The following is a 26,474-nucleotide window of genomic DNA, read 5'->3' on the forward strand; positions in this document are numbered from 1 at the left end:
CCCATTAAGCCTTAGCTCCAGATTGCTCCATCTGTCGTCAGGCAGGTTCCTCCCTCCATCTTGTTTCCCTGAAGATTTGGGCAACCTTGTGCTGAGCTGAGCACAATACCAGTCATGAAGTTCCTCAATCGATCATGTTGGCCCAATATTTGACTTCTGTTCCTCTTAACCCTCTAGCCCCTGAAATGACAACATTTTCAAATTAATCCACTTGGCTTAAAGGGTTATATGTGATTTTACCAACGGACATTACAGAGTGGTAAATTGAATCTCAGACATTTATTTGGGGGGTCCCTCTCCCAAGTCCCCTGTTTTTTACCCTTATAACACCACCCCAACCCCATCCCGACCCATTTTAACCCCTTTGCCCCTCTAGCCTTTATATATTTATTTGATGGTTTCATTGTTTTTCTGTATTATGGTCGTCAGTGAAATTTACCACTTTATAATGTTTTTGGTAATTTGACTGAGTACCGGCTTAAAGTGGAAGCTACACAACAGTAGACTGGCTTCACTTGGAATTGAGTGCCACTTGCCCATGTCTGTTGAGTGTCAACTTCTCTTGCAGCAGTGTTTTCAGTTTTGAGACTTTCCAAGTGCAATTTTAAGTGAGTGGGGAATGATTCCTTAAAATAGAAAGGGATCATGGGATTGTAGTTCAAAAATGAAAGCTAAATAGAGCCGTTTTGAGGAATGACATATGTATTTATTTTTCTAGTGAATTGTGCAGCACCCACTCATAGCAGGCTGCTTCTTGACGCCTAGAAAAGGTAACACGCAGAAAATGGGGGAAGGAAAAAAGGACAATAAGGGGGATGCAGGGGCGGATTAGGTATCATAAGCATTCACATTGATTAAAGATCATATTCAGGCCTTGTAAGAGCAAGTTTCATTATAGTGTCCAGTAGCTCGTCAAGCTGAATGAGAATAGAATAATATGCTTGGCTTGGATGTTAAAGGCCCATGTCAAGTCTTCTTTTTCATGACTTTCCTGAATTTGCAATGTTTTTCTTTTGCATGAGTTCGTTGGTCAGCAGTAGTACAGAAAAGTACACATAGCTCGATAATTGAGTTTGGTCAGGTGTGTGAGCCTAGTATAACTTCGATTTACTGAAATAGGTCTGTATTTAGTTTTCTAAATGTTTTTGGAACTAGCTAGCATAGTCAATGGCCAATGATCATGGCAATCGTAGGTGGAAACCTCTGGGCAGCAAGAGTTTGCAGACCTTGCTTTCAATTGTAACAGCCTAAACCTGCCTCATCAGTGCTTCAAATGTAACTTAGGTTTGCATTGGCCTTATTGGTAGGCCTTGCTTTTATGAGAGCTCATTATACTGTCTCAAGCAATACAAAACTTCATGAAAAGTGAACAGAACCTACTTATAAATGCACTGCACTAGTATTTTACTTGTATGTTTTATGAGCGGTGAAACAAAATCTCAATTTTCTGCAACTAGTTTCAAAAACCTTTTCCTTCATTTCTCTTTTCTTTGGCAACTTTTTCTGGGACCAGAATATTCACAGCAATCCAGAACATTGCAATATGCATACTGTTCTGGTGCCTGTTTTGGAACTGAATGAGCTTGGAAAGAGAGCTTTATTTTTTTTTATCCTCAAGCACACTCAATGTGTTTGGATTAGTTCATTGCTTAAATCTATGTTTTATGGTCACCCCAATGGTGTTTGTTGTTATTCTTTAGTAGGCACAATGAGGAGCCAAGTATATCAACTTCCATAAAAGAAAATGTTTATTATAGTTTGAGTTACATGCTAAATGTGTGTTCTGCTTGCTTCCCTCTCCTAGGTGTCTCTCACAGACCTGCATACAGTCTAATTTCACAAGGTAAATGACTTGCCGATAAACTTTGCATCGACCATGAAAGGGTTATCAAGCAGCCGCAGTCACCACCATGGCATGGGCTGTGACCCTCCGTGTGACTCCATGTCACATCATCCAGAAAGGAAGCCATATTTGTTGAATCCTGTGGACCCGCATCCTGCCGATCACCCCTATTACGCTCAACGGAACTCTTTTCCACCAGAATGCATGGTTTCCTATAGTGACAACATAGCTAGCAGCACTTTTCCAAGGCGACATTACAACCCTCAACATGACCCTAATGATGAGTGCTCCCTTGTGCCACATGGAACAGTTGGTAAAGCCAATCGCATTCCTCCTAGCCTTATAGACCAGTTTGAAAGGCAACTTCCAATCAATCGGGATGGATACCATACCTTACAGTACAAGAGAAGTGCCATGGAGCAGCGCAGCGACAGCCCGGGAAGGATACGCCACTTGGTTCACTCTGTTCAAAAACTCTTCACAAAATCTCATTCCCTTGAAGGACCAACTAAGGGTGTTAATGGCAACAAAGCAAGCCCAGATGAGGTACAAACGGTGCGGTATGGCAAGCGGAGCAAGAGCAAAGACAGGCGACCTGAGGTTAAGCCCAGATCGAACATGTCTGGCTGGTGGAGCTCAGAAGACAACTTGGATAGTGATGTTTGCGGTTATCATGGGCCAACTGGTGTAATGACCATGGGGAGATGTCCTGACCGCTCTACTTCCCAGTACTTTATGGAAGCCTACAACACCATTAGTGAACACACATTAAAATCATCACGAAGCAATAATGACGTCAAGTGCAACACTTGTTCTAATGTGCCACTGAGCTTGCCCATCAACCTGGATGCCCAGCTAATGAAAAAGAGCTCTTGGTCCTCCACCCTCACAGTGAGCCGAGCTCGCGAAGTTTACCAGAAGGCCGCCCTCAATATGGATACGCCCGCGTTGAAGTCTGACCAACTGGAGCGGCCATGCCAGTACCTTCAGGTATTGTCTGGGAATAATTACTCTAATTCAGCTCTCGTTATCACCAAGGTGTCCTAAAATGTTAGCATTTTTGGGTGCATTCATTATCAGTTACTTTATATGCCAATATTGTTGCTATGGGTCACTGCTATCATGCTGACATTTTCAAAGTGAAATTTTGAACATAATATGCCCGATCACTTTGAATCGTGGACCATTTGCATTTATTGAGTATATCACCTAATGATTTTGGAATATTGATCAACTACTTTGCAGAAAGAGATCAAGTCCAGCTGGCAATTGATAGATTAATGATATCGAAAAGCACTTGCATTGCCATGAATGCCTTCATTGTCCTTAGAACTGAGTTTATTATCGTTTGCTTTGTGAGCAATCGACGTGTTGGGAATGCATCCTGCATTGGTGTCATAAGCAGATGCTTCCCATAGTGCCTTGCCTATGTGCTTGAGTGAGTGCCAACTCCATTTGTAGTATAGAATTGTTTTGTTTAGCATTGGTATTTTAAATGTTGCAATATCTGGAGTTCATTTTATCTGAGGCCGGACCAGGACCAGCTATCATTAAATGTCTCTTGCATAGACATTCGATCTTTTCTTTATCGTTTCCAGTGCTAAGCTAACACTTAACAAGAGATCTGGCTAGAATGTTCCAAACATTGGTTCATTATATAGGTTTAGAAAACATGCCCCATTGTAAACCTTTGTCCTGAGCAGGTGTTCAGGAGATTTGCACTTTCATCAGGGTCATCGACCCAATAGGTTGTTTGCACGGCCATTTTCTTTTCTCATTTACTAAAGAACATAAGGTGTACGCATTGTTTTATCGTTATTTTGATTCCGTTTGGGTCGTTATGGTAGAACGTCTGAGAAGCACATCTTGCAGTGGACTGTTTTCTTTCTCTTTCCTGCAAATGTCGGTGATGTTATAATGGCTAAGATCGTAGTTGTGTTAGCAGTTCATTGCATTGCCTTGGCTCCCCTATATAAAAGGACACCTACAAGCAGCTGGATTTATCACGTGGCTTGATAGCCTGGCACCCACATGTAAGGATGCACAACTGAAACTTACTGGTGCCCTTAGGAGCTATCTTTATTGGGATTGGTTATGTGTAGCCTTAACAAAAAGGATGACAGAGGAATTCATATCTGTCAATTATACCATGTATGAAGGGAGCTGAATATGTGTCATTAGTGACTGTAAGAGGATCGCCTGCCTTATTAACCTGATTTAGATTACTGCTTTATCAATTGTATTGGTTATTGGCAGATGATTGCCGCTAGACCCATGGGAAGGGTGCTGCCATTGTGACAATAATGAAGGGGAGATATGAAACCACTTTGTAATTCTTCTGTCTAGTATATAATAAGTTGGGATCTCCTCATCTTAGGCCTCTGCTTTTGGAAAAAGGGTTTTTTTCTCAATGTAGTTGTGTTTTGTCCAGCATAAGTGTTTATTCTATGTTATTGTTAATTCGCTTTGTATGTTTATTTAATGTTATCTATATCAGTCATTGTAATTTTAGTGGCTTTATTTTATTGATTATCGTACATATGGACAATAATTGTTAAACTAAGAGGGCTGTTTAGAGTGGTCCAGATAAATATTCCCTCAACTCTCCCAAGTGTGTGTGAGTTTATTTTATTGATTACATTATTGTTTTAATGTTTTTTGTTATTTTTTTACGGACATTTATGAAGCTACAAATCCGAAAAGAAGTTTGAATAACTAACATAATTAACTTTTAATAGACTTGGAACAGTCTTCTTCATGGCTTTCTTTGAGCCATTACTGTGTTGGATGATTAATGCCCCACTGTGCTTTCTCTCTATTGTCTGCTATTAACAAATCCCATTTGTGACCTGTGATGGCCCCCGTGTGACAGGTTGAATTCTGTAACAGTAACTTCAGCACCTGTCACTGAGATGTTTTCATCTTATTGGTGTCAGGTTCGAAACCTGAAGCACCGGAGAAGCCTTTCAACCTTCCAAGGTCAATCAATTGAGTACCATGTTGTTGGGTAATATTAACACCTATTATGAACGATGATAAGAAACAGCCAAAAAGCAATACGAAAGGAAATGATATTTTATTATTATTATATAGTCCTTCAGGAACGTTCATTGAAATCCCTCAAAGCCAAAAAACAGATGACATTCAGGTTACACTTTGATGGAGAAGATATGTGTTTACTTCCCCGTTGAAATGAATGGGTAGTTTGTATCAGGCTTTGCTGATGGTAGATCAATTATTGAGAATTGTATTAGAGAAAGACCAGGCTTTAAGTGGTCGAGAAATGCTGGGAGCTCGTTTTCTACCTATCGAAAACACAATAGTAGAATGGAGGGAACGATTGTTACATAATGCTTATGGTATGCAGAATAAAGGGACTATGTATTGGTGGATTAAAAGTATTTTTCTAAATCATGGATTGAAAGCTAAATTAAAATGCTGAGTATCACAAGAGTATCACGTTGAAAGGCAATTCCTCAAAGAAGCATAGCAAGTCCTGTATAGTTGAAAGTAACGATTAATGACTTACTAGATGAAACTGGAATGAGTCCCTATGCAATGCAAGAGGGATTTTATTTGTAGTCAATGAACTAACGTGTCTTAAAATTAAAAAGGTTTTGAGAATAGAATAGTCTTAAGGGAATCCTATCATCTGGATAGAACGCTTAGCCACACAATGCAGTATAAAATAGCAACACAATAAATGGTATTTTGTCCACGACTAACATGAAAAAAGAAAAAATAGAGCTGAAAGAAGAGTATCAAGTGTTGAACATTTAGATACGCCGGTGTCACACTAGATTGAAAAATGTTACGGAACAAGTAAATAGAGAGCTTCGAAGGTAGACAAAAAATAGTAATACACTTAATGAGTACCCAATGGGAAGGCAGTAGATCAATGAAAAGAAGCCTTGTGGATTATAGCAGTTTTAACGAAAGACGAACAAGCCAGTAAAATGTAATACGGACTAAAGTGTTGTGAATGTGTCGAGGTACATTGATATTGTCACCAACGGAAACAATGAAAGTGATAGTGGTTACTGCCATTGAAACAAAAAAAATTTGAATGTAAGATACTTGAGAAGGTAATCATATTTGGCGCAGAACATACCAGGAAAATACAAGTTATAAAATAGATATATAAAGACAAAAAAGAGGAGAAAAGGGCGGAACATAAAGGTTTCATAGCGAGAAAGATGCTAAACTGTTGTATTTAACTAATATTTAAATTATCGAAAAAACAATAATATAAGTCTATCACTATGAAATCATATGAGCGTCCTAAAATATGAACTGAATTGGCAGAGACCTTGAAAAGGAAGGACATAGAGATGAGAATAAAGTAAAACAAAATGAACATGTGAAGAAATTGAAAAATAAGTGTATATACGTATATACAAGCACTTTGCATTTTATTGTTGATATACACAATGCGCTTTGATATGAGCACATATTAAACAGCATTGGAAAATGTAATATATCCCGTGATGATTAGGTAACATGCATATGTTGTTTATCATGTACTGTGTATTTATGATGATGATGATGAGTTTAGATAATATACATAAAATGTTTTAAATGCGTACATGTTATGCATTGTGATTTTATATAATGCCCTATACACTTTGCCTAGAACGTCAAACGGTTAGTATGCACTTTAATTACTAATGTTTCAATAGGACTGTTATTATTATGGTGCCTTAGGCAGGTTTCACTTTGTATATTATCTTCCAAAATGTACTATGTAATCATCCCAACAAGTGTTATTTTAACATGAGATTAAGAACATGTAGATTAAAATCAAATATTCCATTGCTAGGCACATTGCACTTTATTATTTCTATGCACTAACCACTTTGATATGTGTGTACTCTAAATAGCACTGAGTATCTCAAAATACTTGGTGATGACCAGATAATACACATTTGATGCTTATCATGCACTGTGCATTTATAAAGATGAGTTTGGACTGAGACATACGATGTTTTGAATGTGCCCATGTTAGATATTGTGATTTTGGGTTGTGCAAAGGTTCAGGCGGTGCACCATGTTTTGAGACTCTTAAGACAGGTGCTACCCTATATCCCGAGTAGGATCATGCTTCAGTAGTGGGTGCTCTGACTAATGCTCATCTGGACTCTTGTAATAGGCAGTTGATGGGCATTCCATATAAGCAAATTCAAAGACTCCAGAGGGCCCTAAATGCGCTTTTTAAGCTGGGTACAACTGCCCATGTGTCTCGTTCTACACAGGCTGCCGGTGGATGATCGCATCAGATTCAAGGCAGATTGCCTTGTTTTCAAAGGCTTGAATGGGCTTGCTCCAGCCTAACTGAGTAAATTGCTTCAACCTTATAAACCCACAAGGGACTAGCGATCCAGAGGCTGCAATCTCCTTTCAATTGCTCGCTCAGGAAATACAACAAGAGAAGTCAGACGATTTGCTGTTTTTGGACCAAAGTTGTGGTACTCGCTTCCAATCGAGATAAGGTTATATCAATTCTGTAAGGTCCTCAAAATATTTTTGTTCAGGTACTTTATTCAAATTCCCCTGTCCATCTGCTCTCCCTTGGGGCTTGGTTCGGTTTTGCTTGAAGGTGGTATATCATCTATGCCACTACACGGTTTGGTCTGTCATGTGTGCGATATAAATGTAAACATGAAATCAAATTATGCACTTTGCCCAAAGCGTTGAACTGGCAGTGTTTAAGTTAGGATGATGCACTATGCGCTTTATGTGTTTGAATGCAGTGTGTAGTTGAAAAGCCCAATGTACATGCAAGTATGGATGGTGGCATATTTTGCTATACACTGTCATTCTAGATAATGCAAGATGCACTTTCCCTAGTGCACTGAACTGACAGTATTTCACTCAGTGTGATGCACTATGCACCTTATTTGTTTCAAGTCAGTGTTTTTATTTTATTCATTGGACATTTGTATGGCGCCTATACACAGGTGTGTCCAGGTGCCAAAATACAAGACGGGGGTTGAGGGGGACATGGGAATCAAAAAGTAGAACAAAAACGGTTATATTGGCCTTGTGACAATCCTACCGTGCAAGTGCATGACAAGGTGGTAAGTGCAAGGGGGAGGGGGTGGAGGTAGAAGTGCAGGAGTGGGTAATCCCCGAGGTGGCAAGTTCTAAGGGAGGGGGTGGAAGGAGGAACAGTGAGGTGGACAGGGAGGATCAAGTTGTGCTAGTCCAGGAAAGGGGGCCCAAGGGCAAGTGCTGAAAAAGGATTCTAGGGGGACTTGCAGGGGGTGGACCAGCCCCTGTATGACTCTGAAGGACCAGGCCCCAGTCGCAATGGCAGAAGGAGAGTTAGCAAGGGAGGTAGGGAGGGAAGGAAGAGGAGAACAGGGAAGTCTTAAGAAGTTTCCTCAACTTAAATAGATCCGGCTCTAGTCTGATGGTGAAGGGAGGTCACTCGATAGGGAGGAGCCAGCCGAGAAACGGAATCTACCTTTCACCCTCTGCTTGGAGAAACATTTGAGCTGCAGAGAGTTGGAGCCAGAAGAACAAAGGACTCTGGCCGGTAGGTATTTAGGGAGGGAAAGCTGGATGTAAAGAGGTCCCAGGCCCCAGACAGCCTTGTGGATGATGCAAAGGGTCTTGAATCAGATCCTTGCGGACACCGGGAGCCAGTGGAGAGATGTTAGGGCTAGAGTGGTGTGGTCCCTGGGCTTGAGGCCAAGGATACGTTTTGCTATACTATTCTGAATTAGTTGAAGGGGGTGAAGGGAGGAAAAAGGCAGGTTCATGAAGAGGCTGTTGCAGTAGTCTAGCCTAGAGAGAACCAGGGCTCTGGAGATGTTGCGCTTTGTGGGGAAGGTGAGGAAAGGTAGAATGCCCAGGAGGAGATGCAACTGGAAGTTGGATTTCTTAGCAAGGTCTATGATGTGAGGAGAGAAAGAGAGAGAGGATTCAAAGATGAACCCAAGGAGTTTTGCCTCATAGGTAGGTGAGGAGAGAGGACCCAGGGAGGCTAGCCAGAGAGAGGGGGGAAACAAGGATCAGGTGTCCCAATGAGAAGCATCTCTGTCTTACTGGCATTCAAGCAGAGATCCTTGGCAGAGCACCATGCCTGAATGGCAGTCATGCAGTCAGGTATAAGGGATGACGAAGAGAAGGTCGGGGAAGGCAGCTTGAAAGAAATCTGTGTGTCATCAGCATAACACTGTAAATGAGGGAAGAAAGTTGAGATCAGGTGGGCCAGAGGGGCCAGGTAGGTATTCAAGAACGAAGGTGATAGGATAGAGCCCTGAGGGATGCCACAGGTAGAGAGCGAGGTGGAGGAGAAAGAAGGACTCAATTGCACTTGGGAAGGTCGGTTTGAAAGGAAGGAAGTGTGAAAAACCTAAAGGTGTTACACAACTCAGTCCCTGGGGATCCCTTATTCAGGTGGCCATGGAAGGGCCATCGCTATTGGATCCCGGCGCTGGGGGTGGACAAGAGAGGGAGGTTCACCTGGGTGGGGGCTCCTTGGGGAGTGGGGAGGAGACACCGGAAGGTGAGACATGGTATCCCCCATTTCCTGACAGTTATTTACCCCATATTCCCTCAAAATGTATGGGATACTACAACTCCCATAACTCGCCCTTTTCCTTATCAGCCCAACTGCTGTGATGAGGAAGAGGAAGACTGAGACTAAGAAGATTACCGCTAGCAACATGCACTGGCCTTGTCCCACTAATACGGCCAGGCAAGGTTAGGAACTCAGTCCCAATCACACACACCTGAAACTCATGGACCGTTTTCCAAACTATAAAAGGTGGAGCACAGAAAAACATGGAGAGCGAGGCAGGGGCCAAGAATGAAGGCAAGCTGAATAGTGAGTTGGAGAAGCAGCTGAGAGAGATTTGCCTAGAACTATGCAAGGGAGAACAGGATCCCGAGATGCTGTCAGGCTGCAAGCTGATGCCGGAGAAATCATGGCAAGGGGGCTGTGTCTCCAGGAAGCCAGGAGAGTTCAGAGAAGGGAGCAGAGGGGCTGGCTAATCCCTTTCGCCCGTGCAATAGCATACTCCTCTTTTTCTCCCCGGGGCCACGTGTCCCCCGGCACTGTCTGAGGGGCAGGTGGGCAATACCCTGGCCTTGATGAGTTGAAAACTGAATGACGCACGAAAGCAATCACAGCCGGTGAGCTCAAAGAAAGGAAATGTTTGGTTTGTGATACGCACAATTGTAGAATTGTGGAATGTGGTGAATGTGTTGAAGGATAAAGGCATTGAACTGAAAGAAGCTTGAATGCATTTAGCCGGCGAAGGAGTTGTTCAGAAACAAAGTAACAGAGCGATGCCGTGGGAGAAGGCACGTTATTAAACGCTTCTTGAAGTATAACAGAGCAGTGAATAATGAAAGTGAAATGTGTTGAAAGCCATTCAAGGAAAGGGCACAAGGGAAAGAGAGCGTGCAGCCCAAAAAAGCTAAAGTAAAAGTGAAATATTTTTATGAAACATGGAACAGAGTGGCCGTGGGCCCATCCTAATGAACTATATGCTTTTGTGAAATAATTAAAAAGTCAACTCCGTTGTCAGAGTGGTCATGCATAGAGTTGAGAATACTGTGTGGCAGTGAAAGTCTCTGACAAGGCGATATTAATAAGGACCCTGCTGTCGCAGTGGTCATGCTTTGGGATGAGAATACTATCCGGTTACGAACGTCTCTGACAGGTGAACATTGTGAAAGAAAAGCACAAAGGTTGGGAAGGGAGTTCTCTGAGAGCTCTGTGAAGTATAGCTGTTTAGCTGGAAAGTGTTTCAGCCACGTTTAAGTGTTTGAAGACAGGCAAGGGCAGCCTGTGAAAATAATTAATAAGGAACTTTGTGAATACCTGATTGTTTGTGAATTTTGAAGCTGGGTGAGAGAAGCCCAGAAGAATTCATTGAAGAGAACTGTGATGCATGTTGAAATAACATTCAAATAGGTGAGGGAAGCCTAACAGATTTATGGGAAATTGTTGAACTGTGCATACTATCCATCTTAAAGGAACTTTGTAAGACCCCCAGTGAAGGGAACTTGGGGAAGGGAGTGGTGAGTTACTTTATATTGCCATTCTGACATTCTTTTGACACACTCTTTATTTTCATCCGTTTTCCCACGCTTAGTTATTGTGAAGTGTGAGGGCAAGTATAGGTTTCTGTCACAGACCTTTCTTTGGTTTGACTGACTTGGACTATTTTATTTTACTGTGATGGTTGGGACTACTCCCATTATATCATTAGTGCCAGTTAGGAACTCTCCAACCCCAGTCAAACTCAATGCAGGTGTTGAAAATGTGTACCTCTTGTGTCTGTGTCCTTACTTGTGATAACATGCCTGCCTCACAGAGGTCAGCTGCACCAGTGCCCAATCATTGATGCCTAGGGTATCGTTGAGATGGTTTATGAGGATGGAGTGGTTGACTGTGTCAAAAGCAGAAGAAAGATTGAGGAGGATTACGACAGAGGGAGTATTAAAGTCCAGGTTAGAGAGTAGGTATTCACAGGTGTTCAGGAGAGCAGTTCCCATGCCTCTGGCTGCCCTGGAGCCAGACTGGTGATCAGGTAGTCAGCCAGCCATTTTGGTGTGGAGGGTCAGTTGTGGGATAACCAGCTTCTCCATGAGCTTGCTCAAAAAAGGAGTGATAGCGATAGGGCGATAGTTAGCCGGGCAAGAAGGGTCAGCAGATGGCTTTTTTAGGAGAGGGTGTCTAAGAGAGTGCTTAAGGGGTTGAGGGAAGGAGCCAGTGGCAAATGAGTGGTTTCAGAGGTCAGCCAAGGCAGGATCGAGAGAGGCAATGTTCTCCTTGTTGCTTCTGGAGGAGCAGGGGAGCACTTGTTTAGAGAAGACTTTCATAGAGCGAACAACTCTAGAGATCTCATCAGGTGCAATGAGAGAGAAAGAAGAGGGTATGGGGAGAGAGGGGGGCCAAGGAAGGCAAGACAGGGTGAGTGGGGGAAGGAGCAGAAGGTAGAGAGGGCAGGATGTCCAGAGTTTTGGGCGGCCGGTGCAGAGTGCCTGGGAGGGAGGAGGAGATAAGGAGACTGCAGTAGGATTGGCAAGTTCCTTTTCAGGTTTAAAATAGTTGTAAATTATTTGTATTCTTTTTTCATATGAAGCAGGGCATTAAGAGAGCAGTAGAGATAAAATCAGTATGAGGCACATCACAATGCATAGTACTGTTTGTGCAGAGATTAGAGGATTACAGAGTTGGCAGGTTGGAAAAGAGCAGGCAGCAATTTGAGCAGTCAAAGTGTCCAAAGGAGGCAGGTGGACCAATACGATTCATAATTGCTTACCAGGCAACTGAAGTCAGGATTTTGATTCAAGGTCAAAAGAATGCAGGGGGTCAAGCCCGCAAGAGGTCCATGGGAGTGATGCCAAGAAGCTGCAGGGAGAAGTACTCCCTCCGGCTCCAGACAGGCTCAGAAAGAGGCCTTAAATGTGGGCCTTTGGTCGGTGGGCTGGCTTTCTCGCGGGCCAGTTCACCAATTGGGCCTTAGGAAGATGACTTCAGCAATCATGTTGGCTGCAGCAAAAGGGGGTGAAAGGGGCACTCAGATGCCTGGAAGGGCTGCAACAGTAGGGGCCACGATGAAAAGGAAGGCCACAACGGGAAAAAGCCCAACTAGGGTAGTTATAGTGAAGGGGTGACTGCAAGCGGCATGGTAAAGAACACACATTATGGTAGAAAAGCACTGATGTCGAATTTAGGCACCCAAAATTGTTCGACTTCAGTGCACTACTATAATTGTGCTAAAAGATCTTGCAGAGCCCCACTTGGCTTACCTTGCATAGTGAAGCAGATGTTGCCGCCTCATGGTCTCTCCAGGGGAAGAGTGATTACTACAAATGCAGGCAGGCAGAGATGTAAAGTGAAATGAGCCGTTAGGCTCAGACAGGGGCCTTAGATGTGGGCCTGGGTTGGTAGGCCAGCTCTCCCGCCTTTGAATTTCAAAAGCTCAATGAACATACAACTCAGTGTGCTGGTAGGAAGCAATTAAGCGGCACATAACATGATGTTAACACATTACTTAGTCAAGATATGATAAACATCAGATCTGTTTGTGATATTTAAAAAACAGTGGTAGATGTTAGGCTAATTAGAGATCTGAAAATAAACACTGTAACAAGCTAAAAGATGGTAGAGATGCAAAACTGCATAAGAAATCCTAGAAAGTAACCGTGTTCCAAGCTGGCGGTCAAGTACAACGGTACTGCCTAAACTCTTAAGTGAATGCATTTGTATGAGAAGAAGGACTCAATGCACACACATGTTGATTTGTATAAATGGAGCACATAACATTGTATTGTTACAACTCTGAAGAAGCCGGTAGGGTGAAACGCATTAGTTTTAACTTTTACACGACTATTTTTTGGATGCTTCAATAAATTCAAGCAAATTTGATGGTGAGAGATGAGAGTGGTGTGTTTTCATTTCTCGTGGTGAGAAATAGGATGATCTGTGTGTGTGAAGGCAAGCCCCTGTATGCTCACACCAGAACAAATACAAACCACTAGGGAAAAAGCCCCAAGACACCACTTGCAAGGATAGAACGTTTTTATTCCTACAAAACAGGAGTCCGTCAGCAAAGAACTGTACTGCCACCAAACGTTCTGCCAAATTACGGATGTGCAGTATGCTGAAATGGCACCTGGCATCATCTACATCGTCATTACATGCAGTGGAAACCCGTGAGACTGGTTGGCGAGATCCTCCATAGGGAATGCTAGACCATTGGCCCCAGACTTTTTGTCCGTCTCAGTTCACGGGGCTGCTGTTGGGCTCGTCATCCACAGTAGAACAGGGCCTAATAAGCAATTAGTTACTTCGAAAACAATGCTACTCTATCACATCAACGGTGCACCTGGCAGAGACAGATATGAGCCCTGGAGGAGAGACAAGGTCATACCAACTTGCATACTTCACTCATTCCCAGATGTGCCAGCAAACTCCCAGGGTCTTCCACCCTCCTTTTGGGCTATAATTTCATCCCTCCCCAGCAACTTGCAGCACAAATCACGTGACACAAATGTGAAGGCGAGATAGCCTTGCTTTATGATCTTTTTGATCGATCAGGGGACTTACAGCTTTATGGTCGGTAGTCTGGGCCTGGCTGGCACCATGGTATTTGAGGGTCTTGGAATCAAAGTATAGGAGGGCTGTAGCTCTGGAATGGGGGTGTTGGGGCTGAGGATCCATGCTATCTATATCGTGGGATTGTAACTGCCAAGGGATGCTCTGCTCCCTTCCCGTGGCCTTGCAGAGCACATTCTTCCTGGGGCACGAAGGCCTACACCCTCTGAGACAATGAAAGGTGTGTGACTCCCTGAAGCTCACTCGTGGTGTGGGCTATGTCTGTGCTAATAATGCGGGCCTTATACGAACACGTTTGGTGCTTTCGCTGTGCTTGGGCCTACGTTCCAAAATGACTGTCAATAACTAAGATGCATTTACACTTGCCTCTACTATATAGCTCCTAATGCGTGCTCTACGCAAGTGTGCACTCTCCTGCGTGCATACCCCCCTCCCCCCTGCTCTCTCGGAGTGCAGTTTATCATTAGTTTCTCATTCGGCATCACCTAGTGGGGTGGAAAGACCCTCTCTCCTTCCCAACATTCCCCCTTTCATTAATTCTACATTAACAAACTCTCCCATATTGTCACCCATGCTTATCTCCCAACAATGATCCTCTTCCAATCTATGTACCCTTTGTAACCTTTCAGCATCCAAATATTGTGGCGATCCTCCTTAGGAACACATGCTTTACATACATTGCGCAACATTTCTCCTAATGCATGCACTATGCAATCATGCACTCTCCTGCATGCACAACCCCTCCCACCTGCTCTCTCAGAGTGCAGTGTATTGTTTGTTTCTCATTCGGAATCGCCTAGGGTGTGGGAAGACCCTCTCTCCTACCCAACAGGTGCAGAGTCATCAAGATGTTTTTTCTTCCAAATCCCCAGCTTAAGACCTCACAAGAGTCCTTTGGGAACACCAGCGAAGAAGAAATCTCCTCATGCCAGCAACACCAGGTCCGAAATGAGAGAGACCAACCACTGGTTGAGTAGGCAATCATGCAACGTCACTACCGGTTTGTGGTTTCACTTCCTGTCCATGACATCTCTTCCTGTGGCCATCTTGGTTTGGTGACATCACTTTATGTGGCCATCTTGGTTTATGGACCTAACTTCCTGGGGACATCTTGGTTCAATGACATCACTTCCTGTGGCCAGCTTGATTGTAACATCTCTTTCTGTGGCCATCTTGATTCAGTGGCATCTCTTCCTGTGGCCATCTTGGTTCAGAGACATGATTCCTGTGGCTATCTTGGTTCATTGACATCACTTCTAGTGGTCATCTTGATTCAGTGACATCTCTTGCTTTTGGCATCTTGATTCGAAGGCATCACTTCCTGCAGCCATGGTTCAGTGACATAATTTCCGGTAGCCATCTTGGTGTGAGGACATCACTTCCTGCAGTCATCTTGGTTCAGTGACATCACTTCCTGTGGCCATCTTGAGTTGACCCAATCTCCAGCTAAAAGCCACTCGAGATTTCTTTGGTAACACAAATCATGAAAAAATAGCCTCATTCCAGCAACACCAAGGACAACATTAAAGAGACCAACCACGGGTTGACTAGGGGATCAAGTGATGAGATATTTGACATCTAATCTGAACGCCCTGAAGGCGTACAGTCTGATGTGTCCGAGTTAAGGATGGAACAGTAAAGGGTGAAGGCCAGCCGTTGATTGGCCTTTTTGCCTCTTTGCCTATGAGCCTTTGCTTTTGCCTTCCTAAATGCTGCACCTGTGAGTACCCCTAGCTTGCTAATTAATGTGATGTCTCTCCACACTGCGGTACTCACTTAGTGAGCTGCTTCTGCTTCTCCTCCTAATAACCTCTCACTACGCTTTCTCCAATTATGTTACAACATCCTCCTTTCCTAACCCTATCATAAAACCCATGCTTCAAAACTGCCACTACTCCATTTCCCTTTCACCTACTTCTAACAAAAAAAGCCGACGAACAAACCATACCCCCCCCCCAACACCTATCCACCTCGTCCTTTCCACTGGGACTCAACTTCTCTACTCTTCCTTACTGCATCAATTGAATAGTGCACTCTGGAATACTGAGTCTGTATGCAACAAAACTTCCTTCATCATTGATTACGTTATTGCCAGCTCTCCTCCCCTCGATCTTCTTGCTATCACTGAAAATGGATTTCTCCATCTGACACTGCCACCCTGGCGGCACTAAACTACTCCAAACTATCCTTCATTCATTCTCCTTGTCTAACTGATAGAGTTGGAAACGTTGGACTCCTGTTCTCTTCCCACCTCAACGCCCCACAAATCTCCAATGCCACATTGTCTCTTACCTCTTTTAAATTCACTATCCCTACTATTGTTCCACCTCACTCAGTTCATATCATCTCCATATATCGCCCCCCTGGTCCCTTTGGACCATTATTTGATGAACTCGGGCAACCCCTTGATTCTTATTCCAATAAACATCACCTCATTCTCTTAGATGGCTTTAACCTCCCCTCTCAAACATTTCTGAGAAATCTGAACTTTAGTCTTTCCTCAATGACCACGCACTCCAATCTATCCATAACCTACCAACCCACAGCGGGCAACTCTTTGCATCTCTTATTCATCTCCACCTCTCTCTCAGACTCTGCCACTCTACTGTCGCACCACCCCTACATGATCACTCCATTGTTTCCACCACAACTCCTTTCCACCCTCTGACCTTTCCTCACCACTTACCTCACCGTCTCACCACTTGCCTCGCCTTATTACTAAAAGAAAATGTAAACCTTCCACTAACACTGTCTTGTCTAGCTTCCAATCCCTGCCATATGACTTGCTCTCCTCTCACTTCTGTGCTTCTTTGAGGACCTAAGGGCATCCTTCCAGCTACTGCCCTTGGATGCTCCTCGCAGGTGGCCCAGGATGGGCCATTGATTTTGAATCCCGACCCAGAGGGTGGATATGCAAGGGCAGATCACCTGGGTGGAGAGACCTTCGGGAGTGGAGGAAAGGTGCCTTTAGGTGAGGCATGGTATCCCTCTTTCCCTTGTCAAAATACATCCTGCCCTCCCATAACCTTCATAAGTTATTACCACTCTTCCCCTCTGTCACACATTCCACATATATCCAATTCAGGCCCATTTAAGACTGGGACGAGGAAGAGGCGACTAGGAGTAATGAACACTTCCACCTTATTACACCACCTTGGTACTGGAACGTGGAAGTGGACTGTAGAACACCATTCTGAAAGTCAGGCATGTCCCAGTGACAGAGTAAATTGGAGTCAGACAAAGGACCTGCACCTGCAACACCTTAAAAGGCTACAGATGCATATAAAAGGGAGTGACTCACATGAGAGGGGTGAACCACCAGGAAAGCCAGGGAGCCATGGAGCAGGCTGTATAAGAGAAGCTGGTGAAAAGGATGCTGGCGGCTGCAGGAGAGCGGGAAGGATGCCGATGCTGTAGAGTTGCGAGAGATTACAGAGCCATGAAGAGCTCTGAGCCATGTTTCCCCAGCTGGAGCTGGCGACACAGAAGCTTTCACTTTTCTGCAGGAGGCAGCACAGACATCAGGAAGAGGCAAGCATAGCTCATCAGTGCTCCCGCTGTGAAAGAGGGTAACGAGTGAAAGCAGAAGAGGATTGCACAAGCACCCGGATGAGCTGCCGCATAACGGTGAGTGGCTGGGAGAGAGCACTCATACCGGGGGTGTCCGGCGGCTTAAACTGGGGCAAAGAAGGGGCTGAATAAATGAATGTTTATAATGAGGGCGTCTGGAGAACCAATGGACACTGTGAAGTATTGAGAGACTAACCATGCATTGAATAGCGAACTAAAGAAAAATCATGCAGAAGTGAAATGAAAATACTGCACGAATGGAGGTCAAGTGATGTGTATTTACGAATAGAGAGAAATTAAGAAAAAGCATTTATGAAAAAAGTGAAAGCAAAAAGCCAAGTGAAAACCAGTAATGAGAATTGGTGAAGCATGTGAAAGGCAAACAAAAAGCACTATTGGTTAGTGTGAAAGTCTGGTGATAACAAGGAGTAAACACAGCAAAGTGAAGTTTGAGAAAGGCACGTGTTGGCAGAGTCAAGAGACTGCCAAGAAGAAACCAGATTGCATATGGACTAATGTCACTAGTGCAGAAAGGAAACATTTGGTGGCAAAGTAGTCCAATGAAAATCAGTGAACATTATCAAGTGCCAAGGGGTGTATCGGTTTCATAACCTGTGATGGGTGGATCATGTGGTCCGACAACTGTGCCTAAACCGAGAAGCCCATACTTGGAGTGAACCAAGGAAAACAAGAATATTGAAGTTGTTTTGTTTCATTAATTTAATAGTGACTAAAGAGAAGAACAAAGTTGAATTAACTGTGAACTTTTGAACTTGGGGAAGGGAACCCTGAGGTTGTCTGGAACTTTGTTGAACTTCAGGAAGAGAACCCCAAGGTTGTTTGGAACTTTGTTGAACTTGGGAATGGAACCGCAGGGGTGTTTGTAACTTTGTTGAACTTGAAGAAGGGAGCTCCAAGACCTTTTTACGTAACTGTTTGAAGTCTAAGGTAGAAGGAAAAAGCTCAGAATTGTTCTTTAAGCACTGTTTCTTTGGTTGCTGACACCCCTACACATTGTACAGATTTAGTTGGGAGGGCAAGCATAGGTTTTGGACACACACAGACTTTTAAGGTCAACTTAACGGTACAGACAATCCTTAGTTTATTTAGGTAGGGAAATCCCACCTTAGCCTAGGGCAAGTTATGCCTTACTCCATCCTGACAAATGAGAATTAAAAGTTCGATTTTAGAAAAATGAATCTGTTGTCTGTGTCTTACTTCATGATGCCTTCACACTTCCCACTGCTAATTTTCACCCCGAAGTCTCAGCGTCCTCAGCCATGGGTCATCCCATTCATATGCTCTCTCTGCACAGATATGCATTGGCTGATGCACAAATGGAGACGTACCCACTTGTATGAGGACCTGCCACTCTACCTCTCTAGCCGGAACTCTCTCAAGTCCTCTCTTGATAGACCTGAAAGGAAATTCTCCCTCCTCCTCATCCTTTAGTCTCACACCAACAATCCTCACTGGCAACAGGGCACCATAAACTCACTCCTCACTCCCCCCTAAACCTGTGATTATCATCTTCACTCTCATGGCTAATAACTATGAGACAGGCATGATATCAAGAGAGATGACACAGACAACAGAACTCAAGTTTCAAAGAATGTTTTATTTCAATATGAAGATGATTTAAGGCCTAACTTGGTAGGGATTTCTCCTGCCTAAAGAAATCTAAGGGGAGTCTCTGTCTATAAGTCCAAATCAAACGTCTGTCTGTGTCAGAAACTATGCTTGCCCTCACATCTAGAAATAAAAATGGTGTGGTGTTCTTCGTATCCAACAAAATATTGTTCAAAAGTAACATCTCAGCTGTTCTTAGCTTACGTTCTTTCCCAGGTTCAATACACTTCCAATAGCTGCTTGTTTTACCAAGGATCCGCCAGGTTTTGAGGTTCCCTTCCCCAAGTTCAATCTAGTAGAGTTCACACAAAAGGGGGGTTTTACGGTTCCCTTCCCCAAGACACTGTTTCTCAGTCCTTTTGGTTTTCAGGGTTCCCTTCCCCAAGATTTTACTGTAGCACTCATACAGCTTTCACGTGCTCAATGTTTACTATAAGAAAACAATAGGCCCACCTGCCTTTTAGCCTGCCTTCTAGCTTGCTTTAGCATTCAAGTCACAGGTCTTCATAGTTTATTCACAAGGTCTTTTGCTTGTCACCATTTAGGGCACAGTTGTCAGACCACATTTTCCACCATCACAGGTCATGCAACCAGGAACCCTGTGCTTCTCCTTGACTTGTTTTGTGATGTCTGTGATTTCACAGTGTGGAACTGCCTCGGCTAGGAGCAGTTGTCAGACCACACCGTCTACCCATTACAGGTTGTGCAAACATCAGTTCGCCTTGTTCTTGTTTAGCTCCTTTACAGGCTCTTTTGCTTCGGGCTTCTAACTTCTCACACTTATATTCTCTTTGGTTAGTGTAACACTCTTCTGCATCAGTCTTTTGCTTTACCACAGTCTTATGGTTCTTTCTCTCATTGGTTAGCATACTCAATTTTCAATATGCTTTTGTTCTGCTCACAGTGTTGCTTACATATAGCCTGACATTCAATATGTCGATTTAACTTCAAATGTTCGTTCTGTATTCCATATGCCGTGGACTGGTTCAAATAACACTTTCCTTTCAGTTTGTTATTCAATATAACATGTTTTCATTCAAACAGCAATTTCCATCCAGTTCTGTATTCACTTATGTTCACGGACCATTACTGCGTATCAGCAATCAATTGGTTCAGACAATGCTTGTTTTCACCTTCACTTGGTTTGAGGCAGTACCTGTTTCACACTGCACTTGGCTTGAAGCAATGCTGGTTTCAGATTTAGCTTGGGCAATGCTCGTTTAACAACAGTTTTGATTTCTTCTTCAGTTTGCCCTTTCTCTTTTCCGTGACCATCAGACATTAACATATACAAAGGCTTTGCTTCATAGGTGAAGCACAATTACCTTGCGAAGAATGTTCCCCTTGTAAAAGTCACTTAATTGGTCAAAAAGGTCAAAAAGTGGGCTTGCAACTCTGTAGCAGTTGGCAATTACTTTTTCTTCCGATAGAACAACTTCAATAATGCGTTTTACTTTATTCACGCTCGCCACAAAAGCATGTCAGTGTTTCCAGATACATTGAAACTCACTGGTGCTTGCGCTGAGCTTCGCAATGAGCATGTAACCTCCTGCACTCTTCCTCTGGTGTCTTCAGCCTGCCCCTCTGATACTCCGGCGTTCCCGTAACGTCAAGGGAGAATGAGCACGATTCTGGAAAATCACAGAAGTGGATTCCCAGGGTGCTGCTCCTGCTGCACTGACTCTTATTTATTTATTTATTTATTTATTCATTTATTGATTTATTTAATTAGCATTTTTAAAGCACTCACACAGCCAGTGGGCATCGAGGCGCTGTTACAGGAATTGTTTGTTTTTTAGTTGCGTAATTGTTTTTTTTTGTTTTTTTGTCTTAGTTGCGTATTTATAACACGCTTAAATATCCAGAGGTTTCTAAGCGCAGACCCGGGGATCAAACCTGTATTGCTTCGTGTCGTCTTGCTTCCAAGGCACGCACGTTGCCGCTGAGCTATCCTCTTCATCATGGAGCTCCTGCTCCAGCGTCTCTCAGTAGACTACACCCTCATAGCTTGGGGATCAGCATCTGAATTACAGAGCAGTTTTCTTCAGCTTGCACTAGCGCCTCTCCTCGATCCCGCCTTCACTGCAACTGCTGCATCCAGCTTATTTCCTGCTGCAACTCCCCTTTTGTGGTTGTGCTGGTCTCTTTTCATACACCTGCAGGCCCTTGACAGGCTGTAGGTGTGGAATTCTAATTAGCCTTTCCTGACCACAATCAACAGGACATACCTGACCTTTACAGCTCCCTGCAGGCATCTTCATCGTCCTAGAGCCAGAGTGGTAAAAGTGTGTGGTGTTCATCCCTCTTAACTGTCTATTTGTCGTCTCAGTACCGTCACATGTTTTTATGTGTGGAAGTGAGGGGAAAAACGATACCCCATAAAGGCTGGGGAAGGGTTAGGTTGATCGTCAGTGGAAAAGGGGAATACTATGGGCCTAATTATGGGTCCAGCAGTAACCCTGCCGGTACTACCAGTGGGTTGCCGCCGGACCCCGTAAAAAATGACTGGCGCCTGACTTCCCGGTCACAGTATACTGAACAAATTTATCCAGAGGTTGTTTCTTAGTTTTAAAGGTGTCAAAAATGTATTTATTGAGATACATCATTTACAAAAAATGAATTAATCATTAATTAATACACACATATTAAATTACATTACCATTGCAGCGCTATTACAGGTCCGGGGGACGGGAAGTCATGCACTGGTAATTTTGTTAATCCCCATTCCCATAGAGTCCAACAGGACTCTATGGGAGTGGGGACATGGAAGCAACAGCACCGTTGTTAACAGTGCCAGTGTTTCTGTGACGGCTTTGCCTACCATAACCGATGTGCCCGGCAGGGTCAGACCTTTCTGGCACAGCCCTCCGGCAGGCAAACCCGTAATTAACCAGTCTGGAAACAAGGGTGCCGGTGAATTTACTGGCACCCTTATTTCCGGACTGGCAAGCTCAGCATGAGGCCCAATGTCTCACCGTGAAACCTTCTTTTCTATACCCTTTTCCCAGTGCTCCTAGACTGATAATAAATCTTATTATTATCTTGGTTAGTGTGACGGGCTAGCAGTACCCCATGACTGCATCTGGAATTGAGAGTTTTCCTGGAAATGAAAATGAGGAGTATTGCTTCTCACCAGTGGATGTCTCATTCACACTCCCCAAGTACCCCCCACACAGCTAATCCTCCCTCCTAATCCACCCCAGAGTCTGGATCCAATAGCGATGGCCATCCACTGGCCACCTGAGAAGAGGACCCAGGGGGAGTAAATGTGAGAACACCCACAGGTTTAACTCATAACCTAAATGAATACTTTGCTGCAAACATTTCTGAAATTAGAGACTCTCTCCTGACCTTCCTCAAACTCCCTCTGCCTACATTCTAAACACTGCATACTGTACTATATGATATGATATGATATGATATGATATTTAAAACGTGCCTATACACAAGTGTTTCATGGGGCAACAAGGTAAGGGAGGGGAAACAAGGGGGACATACAACAATCCTATTAGGCCAGGTGTCATTCAGATTGCGCAAGTGCGTGGGAAGGGAGGACGGAAAGTGCAGTACATGGGAATAGATAATAGCAATAAGTAAAATGGCGGCTAGCATGTGGCAAGTGCATGAGTAAGTGCGGACATAAGATATCGAGGTCTGGTGGGAGACTGTAGGGATACAGGGCAGTCTCCAAGTGCGGGGGTTACCAGGAGGGCAGTGCAGGTGTGTGACGCTGGCAGGAGATGGACCTGGGCCCGGAATCAGAGGGTGTCCAGGTAGCCAGTGCAGTGCCAGTATCAATCAGGAGGTCAGAAGAGGAGAGGAGGAGAGAAGGTTTTGAGGTGTTTCCGGAACCAGAGATGGTTCTCCTCAAGTTTAAGGGAGGCAGGGAGGATGTTCCAGAGGGAGGCACCAGCCGAGGAGAGAGATCTACCACCAACTCGTTGCTTGGAGAAGCGACTGACCCTAACGGAGTTGGAGGCAGATGAGCGAAGAGCTTGAGAAGGAAGATATTTAGGAAGAGCGAGTTGAAGGTATTATGGCCCCAGACTCCAGAAGGCCTTGTGGATGATGCAGACGGTTTTGAACTTAATTCTCGCAGCCACTGGGAGCCAGTGCAGAGATTTCAGTCCTGGAGTGATACGATCCCTGGGCTTGAGGCCAAGAACAAGTCTCGCAGTCCTGTTCTGGATGAGTTGCAGAGGGCTGAGAGTAGAGGCAGGCATATTTAGAAAGAGGCTGTTGCAATAGTCCAGCCTAGAGAGAACCAAAGCTCTGGAGACAGTGAGCTTCTGGGGGAAGGAGAGGAAAGGCAGGATACCTCTGAGGAGGTGCAGCTGGTAGTGTGACTTCTTAGAGACGTCAGAGATGTGAGGAGAGAAGGAGAGTGTGGAGTCGAAGATGAACCCAAGGTTTTTGGCTTTGCAGGTGGGAACGGGAAGAGGACCAAGAGAGGCCGGCCAGAGAGCAACAGGAAAGGAGGGAGCGGGTGTATCATTGTATACTGATACAATGCAAACTTTAAAAGGCAAGAGAAAACACACCTAAGTTTGTGAATCCTGACTAGGGGGAGAAAGGCCTAGGTTTCACAATGCAATTTGAAATACTTGAGACAGTGCAATTTTGAGAGCAGAAGAGAACTCACCTAAGTTTGAGAGTCTGCCAGGAGGAAGGGGTAAGCAGGGAGGCCTGCGGGACTGATCAGGTCTGAAAGGATTGTTCATCATATTATACAAGAGAGGCTCGTTCTGACATTTTGACATTCCATGGCACTGGCTTATTTAGCAGGCACTTCAACTCTTACTGTGTTTGGAGCCATATATATATATATATATATATACTCTTATTGCCTTTACTGTGGTGCACTATGTCTGCTAACAGCTGGTGCTTTGTTATTGGGTTAAAGGCTAACCTTTGCAATGACAACATTTTTTGCTTTTTACCACTGTAAACTTGATTAAAAAAAACAGCTTTCCTAGCAAAACCAAACTTACAAAGCACTCCATCCAACTATTTCAGTGCAAATAGCTTTACAGTATTAAAAACAAATCATCATCAACATGTTGACCAGCATGGACTTAATAAAATGGCATTAAAAGTCAAACACTCATATGTCTGCGCCACATGTTCCACCCCTATACAGAGACTTCCTCAGGCAAAGTCAATCGATTGGTTTAATGCAAACCTTCTTCTATTCATACTCTTTTTTGGGAACTCATGTGATCAAAGTAAAGTGACTTGTTTTAAAGGTAATCCACTAACTAGCTGAAATGCTATCGGCCATGTTTGATCTATATAGTTATACCAATACAAATGGATAAAAATATATAAAGAGCTCATAACTCTGTTTAGAGCATAATGTATTTCTGTTTGAAGATGTATTATACAGACAGAAATGTGGGACGGCTATGGCTTTCTGTATTGCTCCCACCTATGCCAATTTAAATATGGGGTGGTGAGAGCAAAAGGTGGCATGGTCTGAACTAAATGACATCAATGTGAACCAGATTATTGGTTGACATAGGGACATAGATGACCTGTTTGTGGTCTGGAAGGGTGGTCTTGAGTCTTTAACCCAATATATTACATTCTTAAATGACAGTGATATGGACCTCAGGCTCACGTTTGAAAGCAGTGATGAAAAATTAATTTTTCATGATCTAGAACTGTTTGTTGAAAATTCTAAAATAAGTAGCAGACTACACAGGGAACAGGTAGCATCCAAATCTATCTTTCACTGTACAAGCCATCATCACAAGAAATCGAAAGCTAGTATCCCTTATGGCGAAATGATAAGAGCTAAACAAAATTGTTCAAGAAATTAAGATTTCCAGAGTGAAGCGAGCAAAATGGGGGCACGTTTTTTGGCAAGAGGCTATCCTACATCATATATTACCAAAGCAGCCAGCCAGTACTTAGAGATAGAAAATATTGTTTAAAAAAGAAAATCAGGACTACAATTCCCAGGCAAAGGAAATTCGAAAATGATGGGCAATCATTGGTCAATACTACAGCAGACAAGGTTATAGCATGTTATATAGGTGATAGGCCACAGATAACATTTGCAAAAGCTAAATCATTGAAAGATCTAATTTCACCAAGTATGCCTAATGTTAATCATAAAGTGAACAACTGGCTGAAAGAGAGAAGTACACACAGTGGTTTTGAGAAATGCAGCAACTGATAAAGTGCAATTCGGTAGTATGGGCAACAAATAATTTGGAAGATCAAACAAAAGTTCAATTGTTTGACTACATTTGTAGTCTATGGTATGACATGTCCTTGTGAATTGATGTACAATGGTTCTACTCTTTGTCAACTGAAGGTACGGATTCTTCTACAACATTATAAAGAGATAATTAATGGGGATAGCAACTATCTTCTAGCTGTTCATTTTGCGGAAAAACATGGTAGTGAGGTATCATCTATGAGATTTTTTGGATTGCGCATATACCGATTCATAAAAGGAAAGGTAACAGAGAATGCTTTGTGCAAACTTGATTCTCAATTGATCATAATGTTCAATACCAAAAAGCCAGGGGGTCACAATACTGGGGAAGAACTAGCCATACAATGGGTAGATGATTAGAGGTTCTATGACCAGTGACACAATGTACAATGCATCCTTTTTTGTGATTAGAGAAGGATGTCTAAGTAATGGCCATTAAGAACATTGTTCTGGACTACTAGAATCACATTGCAAATTCGTAACAATTATTACAGTTGTTTGGTAACACGTAGTCAGTTTAGGAGGTATAGTACAAGATTGGTACATAGAGTATGATCATTGTATCTACTTTTTGTAATGCCATTTTGGATGGCTTAATGAGTTAACTTTAATAGTTGTACTGCAATTTACACATGTAACTTTAAACATAATTGTTAGATAGCCCATTATGGCGTGAATGTGATACTGTAGGAGACGTGTCTCAAATAAGTGTGCTGAAGTATTTTATTTCCGTTAATGCGCGCACGCACTTTTGATGTCAATGCAGAATATTGATGTATGACTCTAACAAGGCATTTTGAGCAAATTTGATGATATGCACTTTATAATGCACATGTCACTTTAAACAGAAGGTTAATTGAGCTCACTTGGGCGGGATTTAGATATTGAGGTACAGATTTCGGTTACAGATGTGATGGAGTATTAGATTGCCATCATTACATGTATGCAGTGCAGCACCTGTCACTTTAAATATTTTTTGCCCAATTGGGCGAGATTGAAATAAAGCGCTAATAAATAGTTTGCAGCATTTGAATTAAGTACCGCTGCAACGTAGCTCAGTTTTCATAGCATAATAGAGTCAAAGGGCCTCATTCCGAGATTGGTGGTAGTCATGGTGCTATTTG

The 26,474-nt window shown here is 43.3% G+C and overlaps 1 protein-coding gene across 7 annotated transcripts in view; it reads left to right on the forward strand.

The window, feature by feature from the left end:
* Positions 1 to 26,474, forward strand: part of DLGAP1 (DLG associated protein 1) — a 2,039,252-nt gene that overhangs the window by 1,074,008 nt on the left and 938,770 nt on the right. For all 7 annotated transcript variants that reach the window (XM_069620841.1, XM_069620846.1, XM_069620840.1 and 4 more), the window contains one exon: positions 1,805 to 2,833. In XM_069620841.1, the coding sequence (XP_069476942.1) occupies positions 1,877 to 2,833 (957 nt within the window). In that variant the 5' untranslated portion in view covers positions 1,805 to 1,876. The remainder of the gene's footprint in view (positions 1 to 1,804; positions 2,834 to 26,474) is intronic.

This window comes from Ambystoma mexicanum, chromosome 5q, assembly GCF_040938575.1.
Source record: "Ambystoma mexicanum isolate Mex_15411 chromosome 5q, UKY_AmexF1_1, whole genome shotgun sequence".
Taxonomy (NCBI): Eukaryota; Metazoa; Chordata; class Amphibia; order Caudata; family Ambystomatidae; genus Ambystoma; species Ambystoma mexicanum.